The 18,746-nt window shown below is 47.9% G+C and overlaps 1 protein-coding gene across 2 annotated transcripts; it reads left to right on the forward strand.

Annotated features, from left to right (window-relative positions):
• The first annotated feature begins 598 nt into the window (after positions 1-598).
• Positions 599-16,382, forward strand: CBX7 (chromobox 7). 2 transcript variants are annotated; one of them, XM_059471561.1, is made up of 6 exons: positions 599-809; positions 2,116-2,159; positions 6,158-6,223; positions 6,748-6,814; positions 7,196-7,535; positions 9,535-16,382. In XM_059471561.1, the coding sequence occupies exons 1-6, from the start codon at positions 741-743 to the stop codon at positions 9,681-9,683; spliced, it is 735 nt and encodes a 244-aa protein (XP_059327544.1). In that variant the 5' UTR covers positions 599-740; the 3' UTR covers positions 9,684-16,382. The 2 variants fall into 2 exon arrangements, with proteins under 2 accessions (XP_059327544.1, XP_059327545.1); XM_059471562.1 differs by having other exon boundaries at positions 9,538-16,382.
• The last annotated feature ends 2,364 nt before the right edge of the window (positions 16,383-18,746 follow it).

The raw sequence follows: 18,746 nt of genomic DNA on the forward strand, positions 1-18,746 counted from the left end.
TAATACATCTTTTCTCTCTTCCTTCTCATCTTACCCTTTTCCTAAAACACGCTGCCATGTACTTGTGTAGTCAGTCAGAGACTAACATATCAACTACCATGCCAAGTGTGTAATTTACTAGTAAAACTTTCTGATCGTTTGCTGGCCCTCAGACTTTCGTCGCCGCTTTCCACGGCGATCACTGACGAATCCCGGCTGCTTCCTTCCCCCAGAAGCTGATCCGCTGCGGGCACCTGGCGCTGAGGCACCTGCGGCGGCGGCTGCCCGGGCAGAGGAGGCGCTCCGGATTCCTGCCGCAGCGCCGCTCCCGCCTCCTGGCTCTGCCGCTTCCCCAGCCGCCGCCGCCGCCGGCACGCGACCGCCGGGGGCCGCGTTCCTGCGGAAAACGCCCGCAAACGCCGCGGCTCGGCGGCAGCAGGCCGCGCTCCCTCACGGCGCCGCTCACGGCGCTGTCCCCGGCGGGAGGCGGGCCGGAGGCGGCGCGGCCGGGGCGGGAACCGCCTGAGGCGCCGCTCCCGCCTCCTTCGCTCGCTCGCTCCCTCCCTCCGCTCCTCACCCCCCGCTCCCACCCCCCGCTCCCGCCCCCTCGCGCGCGCGCCGGGGAAAACGTTGCGCAGGTTCTAAAGCGGCGGCGGGGGCGCGGCCGCGCGCGAGGGGGCGTGTGAGGGGGAGCGGCGCGGAACGGCGGGGAACGGCCGCCACCGGCACAGCCTCGGCCCGCCCGCTCGCCCGCCCGCCGCATGGAGCTGTCGGCCATCGGCGAGCAGGTGTTCGCCGTGGAGAGCATCCGCAAGAAGCGCGTGCGGAAGGTGGGCAGCGGCGGAGCGGAGCGGGGCGGGGCGGGGGGAGCGCACCGGGACACCCCCGGCCCCTCCCGCCGCGCACCGGGAGGGGGGAGGCGTGGTGGGCGCGCGCGCGGCCGCCCGGCCCCGTCCCCCGGTCCCCGTCCTCGTCCCCTCACATCCGCGGGCGTCACCGGCACCTGCCCGAGGCTGGCGGGCGGGGGACACACGTGTTGCCCGTGAGGTGGTGCGGGCCGAGGGGCCGCTGCCGCTGCTGGGCTTCGGCCTCTGCAGGATGAGTGCTGGTGACACCGAACGGGAGAGCCCAAACCGGAGCGGGTTTGGGAAAGCTCCCGTGACTCAGTTTCCCCAGCCGTGGAGCGCTCCCGTCCCCTCAGAGTTGCACGGATTAACCTGTAAGCGTGCAGTGTGTAGAGATCCTCCGGTGGAAAGTTCCTTATAGGGCAGTGTTTTCCAGCCTTGGGAACATGATGAGCCCCCCAAGCGGAAAATGAAACTGGTTCTCTGCCTCGAGCACCCGAGTGCTTCCCTTGCTCTGCCTTTCCTGTGAAGGTGTCTGGCTGCAGCAGCGGCTCTTGGAGAGTGGTCGTCCTGCATGCACAAAGGCCTTTGCCATGCTTTGGGCAGTGCTTAGCAAACCCCTCAGTATAACATTAAATATTTTGATAGTTTTTCATGTTGCTTGCAGAGCCCTTGAATGCAGCTTCCAATCACAGCACTTTTTTGTTTTTTTAATCTTAGAGTGAAAAAAAAAAAGATAGCTCTGAACTTCAGCTGTGAGCTGCTGAATGCTTGGGTCAAAAGGATGAGTGCCTGTGATGGATGGAAGAGTGTTTGAGTATAACACGTAGCAAATGGAAAAGAACATGCCAGAGATGCTTCATAGGTTCTGATATACCATGTTTCTTCTCTCTGCTTAAAAAAAAAATTCATCTGACATTTGCTCCTGGCTTACATCTCCTTCCTGCATTTATGTGTGCTGACTTCTCGTAGGTTTGCCTGTGAATGTGTTCATGGTTCAGTCTTGCTCTCTGGTTGGCTTTTAGTGTTCTGCCTGCAAGCCTTCTGCAAAGCTATGCTCCAAGCTGATGGTAGTACAAGCAAGCTTAAACACCCCTCTGTGCCCAATTTTTGGAGAAAAATATATATCAAGTGTAGTTGAATGGGGAAGTGACTGTGTTTTGAAAATAAAGTGATGGGAAACAAGCTTTTTGGTTGCAGAGTTCAGTGTGTTGATTGGTTGCATCTTGTCCTGTAGCCCATATTTGGTTCCATAGTTCACCTGTTTTCTTCTGCCTTTTTTCACCCTCAGGGTAAAGTAGAATATTTGGTGAAGTGGAAAGGATGGCCCCCAAAGTAAGTTGTGTTTACTTGTCTGTTTTTTCTTTAATATTCCATAATAGCTTGCACTGTGTCTCTGCAATTGAGCATTTCATTCATAATGGGTAATGGTTTGTCCCTCATTTCAACAACAATAAACAAAATCAAAGAGCCACAAACCAAACCCAACTCCGTTTGTGAATTGGCAGCTAAGGAATACAAACTGCGTGCCAGTCTATTCTGACTGGGTTTTGCCACCACTGAAATATTTCATTGAGATGCTTTCTAGATACAAATGTTTTTAAATTCCTTATGAGTTCAACAAAGAACCCAGATTCTTCTGAACTTGGAATAGCTCCTGCTTTTCTGAGTCAGCACCAAGAGGACCCCACTTTATTTTTTGAGCTGTCTGCAGTCTTTTAAAATAGAAAACGTCTTGATGGTCTTGTCTTCCTCTTCTACTGCTTCCCCTCTGCAATTCACCAACAAAAAGGGGCAATGTTTCAGATTTATTGATTGTAGCTAAATGCAGGTGACCTTTGTTCCTTGAAAATTCCCGCCATGCCTTCATTTCCTTGTCTGAAACCTCCTGTTACTTTGAGTGCCTTTTCTGCTTTTGTTTTGGTTGCTCTATTGCAAAATTGAAGAAAAGTTTGGGTTTTTTTCAGCATTGCTGTGCACTGTTTACAGACACTTCTCTCATTAAAATGCAGCTGCTCCTGAAGAAGAGTGATTTCTCTATGCTTAAGCAGTCAGTGAAATGCTTTGAGATTAAAAGGATTAGGCAACTGGAGAATATTACTATGTCAGCTAGCAGTCTAGTGGAGCAGCCTCCTGGCCAGCCCATATGGGGCCGTGTCGTGGCTTTTCTGTTTGTGCCCGTGTGTGTACACCGGCCATGTGTGTGGGTACAGCAGTGTTACACACGCGGTTGCTCCGTGTGTTGCTAAGCAAAGGAGCCGCTTGTCACGGGTTCATCCTCGCAGCTGCAAAGTGGGGCCCGCCAGGGTGGTTCTGTCAGGCTGTACCTGGTGTCCAAGAAGCTGAAATGTGTTCTTGGGTGCCCAACTGTATACCTAAGGCCATGTGTGAAGATAAGCAGCTTCCCCTCTCTGGTGGTGGTGGGAGAGGGTGACTTTATTCTTGGGAGTTCTGCTGTCAGAGAGTAACCTTGTGCACTTGTTGAGCACCAGCTGCCCTGTAGCATGGGTCACTTGCTGGACTGCTTCAGCCTCAAATAGCCAAGTCTTACTTAATCACTGATAGAGGGTGGGAAATGTATTTGGAGTCTGCAAGACCTCATCCCCTCTTGGCCAGAATACTGATGTTTATCCCATTCTCCTTTCAACAAACGCATTGAAGTCCTTCTCTTGTAAAGCCCCTTGCCAAGAAGGTGGGCTGAGGCACGGCGTAATGTTTCTTGGACAGGGCGGGCCTTATTCTTAACTGCTGCCTGTCCTTGTCCTGTGCCTTGGAATACTGGGGGAGACAGAAACACTTTTGGGAATTGAAAGCACAGTTCCCCTGGGTGCAAGGTGATGTCAGAGTTCTCTTATTTTGATGTATGGCATGTCCATGCATCTTCCTTCTTCCCCCAAACTCCAAATCTGAAGACTGTTGTTTATTTTTTTTTCCTTCCTCCTGCCTGCCTCCACTTTAACTGTGGCCTCAGTGGTTTGAATTACTTAAACTCAAGATGCTCAGAGCATTGGAGTCATTTTCATCCCACTAGCAGTCTCTGTTCCTTGTTTCTAAACATACATATGCCCGTGATGGCATGCAGCACCACAAGCTGTTTGTATCTTTGTGTCTGTTTCCTCATTCCACATCATTCCCTTCCTTAATTACCAACCTTGTTGCATTGCTTTTTGTAATCTCTGTACCTATTATCCCATCATTAGCACTGGAAGTATTCATGAAAGGGAATAAGGATAGGTCAGTAGTTTATTGCTTTCACATGCAATTCACATTTCACTTTTTTTCCCCTCTTCTTAATAAAAAATTCTTATTCATGCCCTACACCTCAGATTTATGGACTGCACTGCAGGAGTCAGGGAATGGAGGAGTGACAATCTGATTCTATCTACAAGCTTGTTTACAACTTGAGTTGGAGTTAAAAGGAGGGGGAAGAGGAGGAGTAGAAGGAGGGGGAAGGAAGATCATATGATCTGTGTTTTCCAGAGTGCCTGCTCTCTGCAGTTTGCTGCAGCCCGGGCTGTGTGTACCCATACATAAAGCTCCGTGTGCGCGCGCGCGTGGCAAACTCAACCATGTTTTTTTTATATGCAGTGTTTTGCCACTGCAGCGAAGCCAGAATCTGAGCTGCAGAGAAGAAGGCAACACCCACCAGGGTGTTTTTTTTAAGCAAATCCCTCTTCTTCTCCTGCCTATGAAAAGCAATCCAATGACTTTTTTTCCCCCTTGTGGTGTTATTTTTCTTAAATTTGTAGGATGTGTGCCAGAATTCCTGCAGCTGGGAGGAAACCTTCCTCTTTTCAAACAGTATCTTGGCTTTGACAGCTCACAGTCAGGTTGCTGCAGGAGGCATGAGCAAAGGAGGGAGGGAGAGAGGGAGGGATCAGCTCATTATGAAGACATAGCTGTTCTTAACTCTCTGATGTACTGTGCACCTTGGGATATCTGAATGCCATATTTTTATTTCTCCCTTTTGTAAAAAAAAAATTATTTTCATTTCTAGACCCATCCTCCAGTATTGTTCCTGTATTACAGTATTTTTCTTCTCTCTAATGGAGAGATAAAAGGGAAAAGCATTCCCAAACCACCTCCCTTGTGTACCCCGTGTACCCCATGTCCTCACATGCAGTCCGCGCTTCATCCAGAAATGTAAACATCCCAAAATGCTTTCTTGCTGTTTAAAGGCACTGATACAAATGCACCCTTTTGCATCTGCATGTGACTCCTCTCTGGTCCTCCTCCCGGGGGCCTGGGATGAGCTCTGCCTCCAGGCCCGGATCTCACATTTCAGGAAAGTTGGGGTTCTGAGACATTTGAGGATTCAGATTTGCTTTCTTGCCTTAGAGTTTCTATGGTAGAGACACAACACCCATCTTTTCTGGGCAAGCATGACCCCTAAGAAGTAAACATGCCCCAAGGACCAATTGGTGATTCTTTCAGCTTCCACAGTGGGAGCATTTTGCCTGCTTCTCCCTAGTGTTAAGTGCATCTGTGCTCTTTGGGAACTAGTTTTGGAGTTGCCTGCTAGGTGGGCTCAGTGCTTTCCTGAGCATCTGATTCCTGTCGCAGCTGTCTGGCTGTGGAGGAGGGAGCTGGGGCAGTGAGTGACGCCGTTCCCAGGCTACTCGGGCAGCGTGAAGCCCGTTCGGGGCAGTGTCGGTGCCCTGGCCGCGGTGCGGTTGGGGTGCTTCGTATCCATGAGTTCCGCCCGATAGGAACAGCCTGTAGGGGGAGCCGAGCAGGAGCCGTTGGCAAGTGGCCGTCAGCTCGCCCCGCGGCCCAGCTCCCAACATGTTTGGTTGAACGGCATCAGTGGAAAAAATTAAATTCTTAAATGAATCCCTTCAGCTTCAGTGATTAGAATTAATTAATAATGCAGGTGAGAAAGCGTACTTACTCTTCGAGCACTCTAAATTAAGAGAGACCTATTTTTCAGAAAGATGTATCAGAACGTGCCTCATTGTTCCATGGGGTTTGTGGGATTTGAGGGAGTGCTGCAGATGAGACCTGTTTAGGCACGGACTTACAAACAGTTTGTGAGTGTGTGCACAGGCTTTGCAGCCAGTGTGGAGGGGGCCCTGGGGAGGAAAGTCTTCCCCGTTTTCATACAAAGAGCCGCTTGATGCTTGGCCCTGCCTGTTTTGGGAAGGGGAGGTGGTGTCTGTGGGAAGCTGGGGAGGGAATGGCTGGGATTCCTCAGAGCTCTCGCAATGTTGTGGCAGACCCCACCGACCCTTGTGAAGACAGTATCCAGGGCTGCAGCACACTAGTAGCAGGCCTGCAGAGAGAATGTTTCATTAAAATGTTGTTTACTTTTTATTCCTTATGTTTTTCTTCAGATACAGCACATGGGAGCCAGAGGACCATATCTTGGATCCTCGCCTGGTAGTGGCTTATGAAGAAAAGTAAGGACACATGTTCTTTCTCTCCCTGGACACAGGAAAATAAATAGTGTCTTTATTTCATTGTATGCATAAAGTGCCTCTGTTATCCCTACTTCAGTCAAAGATGAGATGTGTAGCAATCAATCCTGCTTGATTTTTGTACCCTGGTGTTGATTGAGGTGGAGAAGTCAGGGTTAAAGCAGCTTTGATTGGCACTCTTCAGGAAATGAGGCCAAGAACAGGCAGCACTGAGCCAGAGAACAATCAGACTCAGGTTTTAATCGGGTCCAAAGCTGGACTGGAGTTATGTGAGGTGGGAAGTTTCTCTAACCCATCCTTGATTAGCTGTGTCAGAGAAATTCCCCTATTGCAAGGTTTTCACTTCTACAGGAAGCAATTCTGGGATGTTTTCCAAGCTCACACTGGTCACCATTGGATTTTATTGAAGGAAATTGAGGGAGCTATGCTGCAAAAGATTGAAGTCCCAACTAGGTTTTATGCTGTGGTATTTAGTACTCAGTTTGATTTGTATTCCTCTTTCACAGGGAAGAGAGAGACCGTGCATCAGGGTACAGGAAAAGAGGCCCCAAACCAAAGCGCCTCCTACTGCAGGTAGCCTCTTGCTCTTCTGTGTATTTCTAACTCCTTAGCTGCTCTGCTGCTCCCCTGCTCTCAGTGAGGTGGAAACTGTCTGTTTGCTGTTGCATGGACAAAACTGGAGGTAACAAGCTAACATCATAACATGAAATCAGTGTTTAGGCAGATAGTTTTAACCTGTTAGCTGAAGAGATCTCTAATTTGTCTTTAAAAACGCAAAACAAAATAAAACAACAGCTCTTTCTCTCTGAACTAGGATTTTATAAAGTGTGAGCTTGGGTACTTGCAGGTTACCTGGTTTGTGTGCTCTTTTTATTTTTCCTGGTTCCCGGTGGGGAGCCCTCACTGCATGATCAGATGTCTGCTCTGACCCTTGCTGCGTTGGTGTCTTGGCAGCGGCTGTATGGCATGGACTTGAGGAGTGCTCACAAGGGAAAGGAGAAGCTCTGCTTCTCTCTTGCACGGAGGTTTGGAGGAGGAGACAGTAGCCTGCCAGGGGCCAAGACAGGGCAGGCAGAGTTCCCTGAGAAGACTGGGGGTGCAGTCCTGCCATTCTCTCTCCGGAAGCAACGCAAAAACCAGAAGTACCTACGGCTGTCAAGGAAGAAGTTCCCGCGCATGGCGAGCCTGGAGAACCGAAACTGCAGGCACGACTTCTTCCTGAATGATGCGGTGGGCCTAGAGGCCAAGCAGAGCCCTGAGGACTGGGAGGCCACACAGCACACCAGCAAAGAAGGTAAGGCTAGTCACCCTTTGGTGAAGTTCTGGGGCATGTCAAGGATATTCTGCATACTTCCACCTTGGTTACATCCTCCTGGGATTGTGGTTTAGGTCTGGCCCGTATTATGTCCCTCTTGTTTGCAGGTTTCTTTTTCGTTTTAGCAGCACAGATTAATTTTTTTTTTGGTCCTGTTGGCTCTATGTAGTCTTACATCCCAGATACCCCTCTCAGTGTTAGAAAATGTGCAGAAGATATTGCAAGTTTTCCTCCTCTTAAAATTTCCTCCCAGCAGAGGTGACACACAAGTGTGACAGATGAACTCTGCCTCTGTCCACATTATCCACATGTGCTCAGCCTGCTGCTTGGCTCAAAGGACTTTGGCTGTGGACAAGCTTGGGCAGCAGCAGTCCTCTCATAGTGCTGCTTTAAGAAGCATACAGGAATGCTGCTAGGAACTCACAATATACTCCCTGCCCCCTCCTTCCCTTTCCTCTCCACACCCCTCTAAAGCCTCTTGCTATAGAGCTATGTGAGAAAGGGAGAGAGAGATGAAGTAAGCATGGTAACTCCTGCCTGATCCCACTGAGTAGGCAGTATGAGTGAAGACATGGGAGATGTCCAAGCACATTTGGCATTTTGGGGAAGGATACCAGTATCTTGTGCAGGAGGGTTGTGGGATGTGTGTGTTGCTCTCAGTTACCAGGGAAACTCTATCCATGCATTATTAGAGCTTCTGAAGGCGTAGCTTTCCTGAGGAGTGGAAAACTGGGGCTTGTGCTGCTTGTAGTAGCTAAGGGAATCCTGTTACTCCTTGCTCGGAGTAGCTGTTAGCCAGGCTGGATTAGGCAGGATCTTAGGGAGAGGCTGTGTTCTGGGCATCAACTCTATTCTCTCCTTTCTGGGAGAGACTGGAATGGTGCTCAGAATCCAGGGAGGCAGCAATGGGAGTAGCACAGAGGAACCCAGTGTTACATCCTGACGGTGAGGAAATGTGTGGGGCTGTTCTCCCCAGAAGTGTGCAGCACTAAAGCGCTTGGGGATCAGAAGAGTGAGTGGCACTACAGAATTGTAAAACTGTTTTTGTTCTCTCCTTGACACACAGCCTGTGTGGAATCCCAGTTACTGTTAGGGGGAATTGGACTCTTTCTGGGGGGAAAGTAGATACTCCTGGTGTTTGAGACAGAAGCCAGGAAATACACTCTAAAGGGAGCCTTGTTCTTTGCCCGGGTTGGGACAACAAGGTACATAGTGGACAGGTAGAGTGACAGGGAGAGTGGGTGTTTTCCTTCCTCTCTTTTTACATGGCAATCATTGGGAGCTGTGGGGGAAATAGCCTTTGGGTGGCAGATGGGGCTAATAATTATTCTTATAGTGAGAAAGTGCAGGGATGCTTGGGTTTCTTGTATGGAGCTGTCTGGGAGCAAAGGAGGCATATGAGAAAGGAAGAGCAGCTTCCCTGTGGAGCACTACTGAGGGATTTTTGAGAGCATCACACCCAGGCTGCATTGCAGGTGCAGTACAAGGCATTTGTACTCCATTTTGTCTCCCTTTGACTCCCCTAGGAGTATCTGAAGAGTGTGTGTAAGAGATTTTAATTTTTGCCTTTTCAGCAGGGTAAGGCGTTTAGAAGACAGTGATTTCAAACCAGGGTGAGTGTGCTTTGCAGACACAAAACCAAATTAGAGGCTGAGATGGGATGAGGGATATGGGGGTATTGTGGATGGCTAGATGAACTCAGTGGTTTTACAGGGTCTAGAGGCCTCTGTGTAGGCTGCTCTGGTACTACTATGTGTCTGGACACCTGAGCCTCCATTTTCCTTCAGCCTCTGAGGGTAGGGCTTGCACATGTTCTTTCTTGCTTTGTACATGCAGAGTCAGTAGAGGCTGATTTCACCTACAGTTTGTCAGAAAGGAGACCCTTTTTCCATCTTTCCTTCCCTCTCCCCTTCCTCCTTTCTTCTCCCTCACCTTCTCTGTTTCACTAACATGCTCTTATGTGCCTTTCTTCCTGCAGCAGATGTGGATGCCAGTCTCCCTTGGATCCCCACTGTGCCCCCCAGTGAAGTGACAGTGACAGACATCACGGCAAACTCCATCACCGTCACTTTCAGAGAAGCACAAGTGGCTGAGGGCTTCTTTCGAGACCGGAGTGCGCAGTTCTGAATCTCTGTTTGCAGTGCTCCCCAAAACCAGTGCTTTTAGGGTGGGGCTAGGGGAGGCTTCCATTATCCCTTAAGAGAAAAAAAATTCAAAATGTCTCCTCTTAAAATGTTTACAGAGACCCTTTTTTTTTCTCCTTTTTCCTCTTTCAGATACGCAAAAAAGGGCAGTGTAGGGGATGTGTATTTGTCATTGCTTTGTCCAGCTGAAAAACTGACAGCCCTTTCCCTGGCAAAGACTCCCCTCCTTGATGTGAAAGCAGCAAGCTGAACAATTCGCCTTTTATCCTGTTAAGTGGCGGCAGCTGCATTTGTGGGGAGAGGGCATGTGGAGGTGGAAAGAGAGCTGGATCTCTAGCCTGCTGCCTTGTTCTGCAATTGATATCCCTTGGATAAAGATACATCTCTGTACGTTGCTCTTCCCACCTTCCTCCTCCCTCTCTTCCTGCAGCAGTGAGAGGCGATGGATCCTACCTGTGTAGATAACTCCAGCCTGTTAAGACTTTCTCTCCAGTGCTGTTTTCCCTGTGGCCTGCTGTCAGGACTTCAGCAGCGTATTTGCCTGTCTGTGGTAAGTCAGTCTTTGCAGCCTGGGTCCATATAGGCAGCAGAGCTTTCTCCCTTTGATCGTTGATCATGCGGAAATTCTGCAATGCATCTCTGAAATCCAAACTGGCAACATAAATTCAATTTGCCCTCATTAAAAGCTCAGAAAGCCAGCATAGTTGAGACATACCATTCTCTATATGCTAAACAGGATTTGCAGGCTTGGCTCTGCTGCGTGAGGAATGCGTGAGGAAAGCGGGGTCTTCTTACCCTTTGCCAAATTCAGTATTAATAACAAATCCTGCCCTGAATCTGTGGTAATAAGTTCGTTGAAAACTGACTCCTCTCCCCTGGGAGGAGGGACTAATAGGACAACTGAAGCATTGCCTGGCACTGCAGAGATATCCAAGATACTGGCACAGGCCCAGGACTCGGGAATTGGACAGAACTGAGCTAGAAATGGACCTTGATTAGCAGCAAATTCTGTTCTTGGATCCCATAGAGAGATCCAAAATAAACAACATGTGGGGAAGGCATGTATTACATCTGAGGAGGGGAAAAATTTCTAATTCTTAGTAATGAGAATTCTTGGATTGTGCTGCCTGAGTGATACATTTCCATGACTCCAGTATCCTCACAGTATCTGTGATCCTGTACTACTTTACTGATAGGAACTTCCCCTTGGAAGGCTTAAAAATCTTTGCCAAGGAACGTGGTCTGCATTTCAATAGACCCGCCTGATCTTGCACTCAAAAATGCCTTGTGCTGGACTGCCTGTGACACTTTGAGGTTTTTGAAGAATTGCTGTATTTTGAGTTTGTAGATTAGCATAGCATCTGTTCTTGCACATGCATGTTCTCTTCCATTTTTAGAAGCAAATTTTTTTAAATAATTTAATTTTTTAAATATAGACCTTTTCCAACGGAAAGCAAGAAAAGTAAGGTAGTCTAAAGTGGGAACTGTGGGACAGAGTGCTGCAGGGTAACATTGGCTACTGTCATGATTACTGTCCTCAAATACTATGTTTCCTTACTCCACCCCACCTGAAGCATCTCTTATCTGCTGTATTTATTCAAAATGAAGCCAGGAGCCTTCTTAGCTCTCAGATAAAGACACCTGTGGAAATCCTCAATGTGTTTGTTTGAGGGGCTTGGCCCCTGGCCTGCAGAATTTGGGAGCTCTAGGGTTTCTGGTCCTCCAAACATTTACTTATTATAAAGTGCTTGGACTGCCACTGTGGGTTTTTACTAGAAGCAATTTTTACCTCATTTAGGATATGGCAGCTCAGTGTAGATTTAGGAATTCCCCTTCCATCTCAGAGCTGTTGGAGCAGGTCTGTCTTTCATGCCATCAGAGCAGTTTCAGGATTGCTGGGAAGATCCTGAATTTCTGGACTGACCTTTTGTCTGTAAAAGAAGTAAGATGGGAGTTTTATTATGGAGAAATCGGAGAGGGTGAGAAGTGGAAGCTGAGGGGGAATTATGTGGTGGGAGGAAGAGTGAGTGGGAAAGAAGCTTGCAATAGCTAGCAAGGGCAAGCTGATGAGGTAAGCATGCAGGCGCAGGATGTTTGTTGAATGTGGGTGTCCAGAGCGAGGCTTCTGTGTCTGGAGTTGCACCCTTTTTTGCAGGATGTGGGGTCAGATGGTGTTGTTACCATCACCCACACACCCCCTCTTCCTGACATCTGCCAAATATGCTGAATACCTGCATCTCTCTTCTGTTGTGACCAGTGGACACACCACATGGCCCAGTCCACTCTTGTGGGCTGGAGCAGGTCAGGTAGCGATGGTTGCAGAAGCGTAGTGTTTGAGCTTATTTTTTAAAAAGTCTTGAACTGCAGCTCATCCTGCTAAATCTTCATGGCATTTATAGGATCTGTTTTCTTTATTCTAATGCAGCAACTGCTGCCTTTGTCATGTCTTCATCTCAGTGTACAAATGCACCAAAAAAAGCTTCCTATTTACTAAGTTCCTGGCTTTGGCTGACATTGGAAGCAATCCTGCAGCAGGAAAGAGCTTGTCCTAATAAACTAGATTTCCATCCTCTGCTTTCCTCTCCACTCTCCACCTGACACTTCTCAACACTTTGTTTTGGCATTTTTCTTTAAGCGTATTTTCTTTCTCTTGCAGTGGAGTTTTCAAAGACCTGTGGTGGTCTTTCAAAGAGGATCCACCCACAGCTTCATATCTTAATCATTTTTCTGGATCAGGCTATCTAGTGTTCTGCTGGTGACTAATCATCTTGCTACACAAAGTGTGGAACAAAGTACCTGGCTGCCATGCTGCTGTGTGTCAACGAGGAGCTAACCATAGTGGGGTTAAGACACAACAAGCTGCGTGTGCGTGGGTTTGGAGAGAAGGGTGTGAAGAGGAGTTTGTGGTAGGAAACTAAGCAGTTACTTTGTTGGCGTGGACTTTTTTTTTGACATTCATGAATTCTTGTTTATCTCAAAGAACTTTTCAAGAAGATTTTTCTCCTGATCTTTTTAAAATGTGGCTCTGTTCCACATTGTCTGCGAACATATCACTGTAAACTTCCTTGGTAGAGCTGGTCTTCAGGGACTTTAAAATTAGCTTTATTCCACCTCTGCAGGTGTAGAGAGGGTTTTACTAGTGATGGAAAGACAGGTTGTCTGGGTTTGTCTCTTCTCCCCAGTACTGTCCATCTGCCAGTTCAACCCAAAACCTGGCAGTTGAATTGGGACCTCCTGTGCTAACATATAATGAAAATCAGATGCTGTGTTTGGATCTTTGTTAAGCATTCCGTTTGATTAGAGGAGCCAGAATAGCATCCAGCTGAAGCTGAGTTTAATAATTCTATTTGAAGCACAAGCCGAGAATAGAAATGGGCTAGCTCTCCCATACCTTGTTTGGCTCCATGGCTGTAAACAAGAGAAATAAAGTTCAGCCAGTGGAAATTACTGAACTGTACACAAGAAACAACCTTCTCAGAGAACTGCTCTAATAGTCATTCTTAGAACTGTTTCCATGTGAAAATTTACCAGCAGTGTTGGGGGACAGAAGTGTTTATTTTATAGATCTTGCAGTGAACTCACTGTATGTGTGATAGACCTGAGGGACTTCATGAGACTGGAAAGCCTTTTCTGTTAACACCGTGTTTAAAAAAAATCTATGTGGAAAGAACTGCCTCTGTTCCTGGATGGTTATAAACTAGATATTATTGCTCTGATATACAAGTGATGCCTTGGAACAGCAAGTTTTAACACGTTAATAGTGGCATTAAGTAGCCTCCTGCATGCTCCTTATTGTCTTGCGTTTGCTTGGGGGCCCTTCTGCTTGTGAAGTCAGACTAAGGTGATTTTTTTTTTCTCTTTATCTTGTTTTTTTTTTCCAAGCAAGATCAGGATATTATTGTGAGAGCATTCAAAAGCGGTTCCATTTGCCAAAATAAGCCCAAATTTGTTAGTGAATTGACTCTTGTTTATATCAGAGCTCAGACATAGAGAAGCTTATTGAGAAATGAATGGCTTTTTTTGTTATTAGTGTTGTGAAACTGTCCAGAATTGTTCTTCTGGTGTTTTGTGACTGGATGTATAAAATTGTTTGTTCACCTCACAGGGGGCCCTCGGTCCCAGTACTGTTTCATGCTGTACGCCAGCTAGTGCTGCTTGATGGTTTCACTGGAATAGAGAAGGGAGGCCTCACACAGGTCAAAATGTAGGCAGGGTACCTCAGGCAAGTCCCTCTAAGGTAGCCACAACAGAGGCTGGGGTGTGGAAGACAGTGGGGGCTGCCAGCCACATCTATGTATTAAGCAAAGCAAAGTCTACCACCACCTCTCCACCTCTTCCTCTCCTCTCAAGCTTTGAGCTTTTGTTTTCAGAAGTAGGGAAAGTACAAAAAACTCCCTTTCTAAAGCGAATTGGTATCTACCCATCTTCTGTTCCTCCCTGGCTTACCTGCAGCCTAGGAAGAAGAGGGCGGTGGGCCTTTCTGGGAAAATAATAGGGACAAATGCTGGTCAGGAAAGGGAGGGACAGAGTTGCCTTGGAACTGCTCTCACTTGGTGGTTGAGGAGGGGCCTTTGGGTCAGCTGGCAGTTGAGAGAGAAGGTGTGTTGTAGGCAAAGAACTTGTAGTGAAACTGAGCCCTTGCATCTGTGAGTGGAGTTCTGAATGGGCCTGCAGAGAGGTGAGTGCTGCATTTATGTATCAGTCTTCTGCCATTTGGGAATGCAAGGGAGATCTGTACATTGAGAACTTGCATAGGGCAATTTCTACATAAAATTGTAGAGCATTGGAACACGTTGCTTTTGCCATGCCTGTTGTAAAGGTTTTCCCCAAGGGCATGATAAACTTGTTTTGAGAAAATAGCTTATGATCAACAGGCCACAATGTCCTGTGTCTGAACTTACTGTCTTCACAGAGAAGGTATGAGCTTCTGGGTGTCAAACCACCTGGATTCCACACACAAAGGTGGTCAAGGTAGGAAGGCTCATAAAAGAGCCCCCGGACAACTGGAAGGAGAGAGAAGCAATCACTTAAAATGGAATTCAGACCCTTCAAATCCTTTCTGGTAACTAGCACTTGCTGTAGAGATGACCCCATTTTCTCTTCCACTTCTTTCTCTTTCCCCCTTAACTTCTTGAAGTGCAGGGAGCGTGCAGGAGATGATCCCTAATTAACCATGAATGGTTGCGGTGCAGGGCTCCATGAAAGCATTTGGGGCTGCTGTGGATTGCTATAAAGTTGGGATGGGGTAGAATTCCTAAGAATTGGAACCTCCATCACAGCTTATCTCATTACTGGGGTATCAAAGTTTTGGCTGGGAGGGGAATTTTGGAGGAGGAGGAGGAGGTGGGAAACCTTTTTTTATTATTGTTGGTTTTTAACCAGAAAATGTAGTGTCAGCACAAAGAAGCTTTTTGCAAATCTGTCAAAATGTTAAGCAGCTTTTTTTTGCTTTTAAATCTGAAGTATGTTTTGAAGCACTTTGGAAATGCAAAGCACTAGGAGTGCTAAGTACTCCTTATCGTCTGTCTGAAAGTGGCATTTGAAAAGCAAAAGATGTATCTGTTTCAGGCTGCTGGCTGCTCCTTCTCCAGGGCTGCCACCCTGCCCTTTGCCTCCTTCCCATGTGGGAGAGTGTACTCCCCCATGCTGGGAGCAGAGGGTTCCCTAAGGGAGGAGAGCAGACCTGCTAAATCCCTCACTTGCCTTTGGGATGCAGGTTGGCTTCCTCCCTCCCCACCTCCTTTGATCGAGGAAAGGGAAAAGCAAAGTTGAGTTTCAGTTTGAGTGGTCCTTGTCTGGAGCTCTGACTGTTTCTTCCAGCTCTGGAGACATCTTCATAGAGTTTCCTGTCTGAAAAATTGCACCTTATTAGCTTAATTGAGGAACAAGGAGATGTCTGTCCTTCTGCAGGAAGTGGGGAAGAGGAAAGGAGGGTGAACCAGGAGCTGTCTTCAGTAGCTGCTGGATTTTTCCAGAGGCTGTTTCCACACCTCATCTCCAACAGAACAGCAACAAAAGACCTAAAATAATTTAGATGAAGCTTTTGTTCTGTATATCTCAAGAACCTTTTGAGCAGGTTTAGGGCAGAGAGCCCTTTTCTCTCACCTAGTCAGCTCTACAGCATGGGGGACAACGCCCCAATTCCCTTGCTGGGTGTTCAGCACCAGCGTACGCACATGGTTAGAACACTTTTGCACGCTGGCTCACCTCATTTGGTGTGCTCCCTTTCTGTTGCAGGGGGAAGATGGGGGACAGTGGGCTCAGTTAGAGGGGAGGGTCCCTGATTACTTTTGTTCCTGTCTCTTCAGTTGTTTCTGTTGTTCCTGTAAGCACGCTAGAGTATTGGAGTCTTTGCACACAGAAAGCTTCCTTTTGCACAGAATGAGCTTCTAGCTTTTGTACAGACTAATTGAATGTATTTGGGGAGGGGGGGAATAGGGAGTAAACCAATTCCAAACAAACCAATCAGAGTATAATGCCTTTTCTGAGCGAGCATGTGCTGTAAAAGGAGATTGTAATAGCAAAGGGAGGGCAGGCTCAAGTATAATTTGACACAAAGTGTGGTTTTATTTTTGTACTGATATGGATAAGAGACTGTACAGCATCTATTTATTTAGATGATTTATGTGGTAAATGTTGCAAACAAAATTATTAAAATATTAAATATGAGAACTGACATTTACCTCATGTTATGTTTGTGTGGTCATTTACCCCCACCTTGCTTTAATTCTACAGCTGAATTATTTTCCAACAGTCACAACTATTGGTGTATAAACATGCAGCGCAGCTGGAAAAAGAATGGAGAACGTGCATGTGTGCGTGAGGAAGATCAGTAAAGAAGGATTGATGAAGAATGGAGCCTGCAAAAGGCTGCTTCTGACATTACTCGTTACTTTGATTAGAGGAGGTCAAGTTTTTATTAATTTTTAACCCACTGGGTAAGCTAGAGCTGTCCAAGGCTGACCTGGGATGATTGGTCTTTGATGAATTATAATTTTAAGAGGAGAACACTGATGGCAGAGTGGCTGTTGCTCTGGGTTTAGGGAGTTCTCTACATCCTTCATGAGGCTGCAGTGCCAGGACAGCTCTGCCAGCACCAGGAGAGTGCTGGTGTGCCCCACATCCTGCATCTCATTGGAATGGAGAAAGTCTGCAGTGAGACCTGGGCTGCCAGGCATGCTCTGCTGTGCTTGCCAGCAGGACAGCAATTCTCCTCCAAGCCAAAGCCTCCAATGGTTTGGCCAGCAAGGCTTCCAGGGACCTCTTCAGGAGCACAGCTGCTCCTGGGTACAGTGTGGCCCCTGGTTCACCCCAGGACTTAGCCAAGGAGCTCGAGTCCTGGAACTGCTGATACTCCATGGAGGAAATCCCAAATGTCATTTAGTCCACTTGGGTGCCTGGCTTGCTCCTTCAAGGTGTGTCCCACTCCATCCCCTGTGGAGGAAGAGGCCAGGTGTTTATAGAAGTATCTGGCCAAGAGAATGGGGCTGTCTGAGATAGCTCCAGTAGATGCAATGTGGGGGTGAGCCCTGCACCGGAATGCAGCTATGGCATCAATCACAGAACAAGTGGAGCAAAAGCAGAGGGGGATGGGGTGTGTTTCCTGACTCAGCCATGGCTCAAGGCAGCATGGTTAGGTCCTTGCCTGTGTTACCAAAGGGCTGTCAGCATGCTTGCCTTGAGCCAGGGAAGCTGAGCTGAGTGATGGCATCAGAGCAGGACTCCAGCCAGCCACTTACTTTCTGGCAGCAGCTAGAGGGTCAGGTGAAGCTGTAAGAAACTGCAGTGCAGAGTTACGGGAAAGCCTGCTCTGGAGATTGTGTCTTCCTACCTCTGCCAAAGCTGCAGAGGCTGGCTGGTACTAGAAACAGCTTGTCCTTTTGCATGCATGTGTTGGCTGGATTAAAGGTTAATCTGGGCAGTCCTTTTTTTAATAATCTGTTGCTATGCCACCCCTCTGTTCTGTGCAGTGCAGCTGACTTGCCTTGCACAGCTCTCCCCATTGGACGCCTGAGAACAAGGGCACTTGGCAAAAGGGGAAACCACAAGGGTTGAGCAGTTGGATGTTCTCTGAGAAGGAGAAAGTGAAATGCAGCCTGTGTGACCCCTGTGAGGACAGTCTCTTCCTGTCTGTTCAGTGCCACACAGCTTCCCTGCCCTTCACAACATTTTGCTTGCCGAGTGACTGCTTTTGAGATGAGAATGAAGAAATCTGGAGGACTTGTGTAATCATGCTGAGCCAGTGGCAGCCTGGGCAGCTGGGCCTGCTTTGGGATCTGCTAGGCAGGCCCCAGGGATGTCATAGCATCCCACTGGTGTAGGCACAGCACAAACCCCATGGGCCTTCTCTCTCTGCTGCATCAAAAAGTTACTGCTCTGGAGGGCTGGTTGTTCTGGCCACTGCTTGGGCCATGCTGAGCCCCCTGTACCTGGTGTGCAGGGTCAGCTCCAAGGGACCTGCCTTTGCCTCTGTGTGCTCCAGAGCTGCAGCAGGGAAATCCCAGCACACATTCACCTGGATGCCCATAGTGCCAAGGGTTTGGTTGGAAATGTACACAGCATTGGCTTGAGGGGCTGGGCTGTGTGCAGCTGTTCCTAGTATAGGTGAGGGACTGACCATTTGCTTTCCAAAGTCTGCTGCTCCTAACAGTGACCTCACTGGAGTGAAGAGCAACAGAGTCGCTAAATGAACCCTTGGAGCTTTTCTCCTGGAGATAAGTGCTGCTATTCCTACCAGGTCCACAAAAAATGAGCTTGGAGGCAGCTACTGACTTTGAGCAGGTAAGTTTCCCATTATTAAGTGTCATTTCAAAAACACATAAAAACTCTCTCACACCTGCTGCTGTCCCCCATGCCCCTACACCGCTGACTAGGGGTTTTGATGTGAAAGATGTTGTTGCTCTCCTAAAGCTTATTGCTTCCAGGTACTGACTTCCTAGTTAGAAGTGCTACAGTGTATCCTATGGCACCAGGGTTTTGCAGGCAGCGAATTGCAAGAAAAATATTTTATTTCAGTGTCTGTAGTGAACAATAGCTTATTCAGGGA

Source organism: Ammospiza nelsoni, chromosome 5 (genome assembly GCF_027579445.1).
Source record: "Ammospiza nelsoni isolate bAmmNel1 chromosome 5, bAmmNel1.pri, whole genome shotgun sequence".
Classification (NCBI taxonomy): domain Eukaryota; kingdom Metazoa; phylum Chordata; class Aves; order Passeriformes; family Passerellidae; genus Ammospiza; species Ammospiza nelsoni.

Bases quoted from the DNA above. Each gene is read 5' to 3' on its own strand.
- CBX7 (XM_059471561.1), top strand. From the start codon at position 741: ATGGAGCTGTCGGCCATCGGCGAGCAGGTGTTCGCCGTGGAGAGCATC. The intron at 6,224-6,747 runs GTAAGGACACAT...CCTCTTTCACAG, and splicing joins GTAGTGGCTTATGAAGAAAA to GGAAGAGAGAGACCGTGCAT. The intron at 7,536-9,534 runs GTAAGGCTAGTC...TTCTTCCTGCAG, and splicing joins ACAGCACACCAGCAAAGAAG to CAGATGTGGATGCCAGTCTC.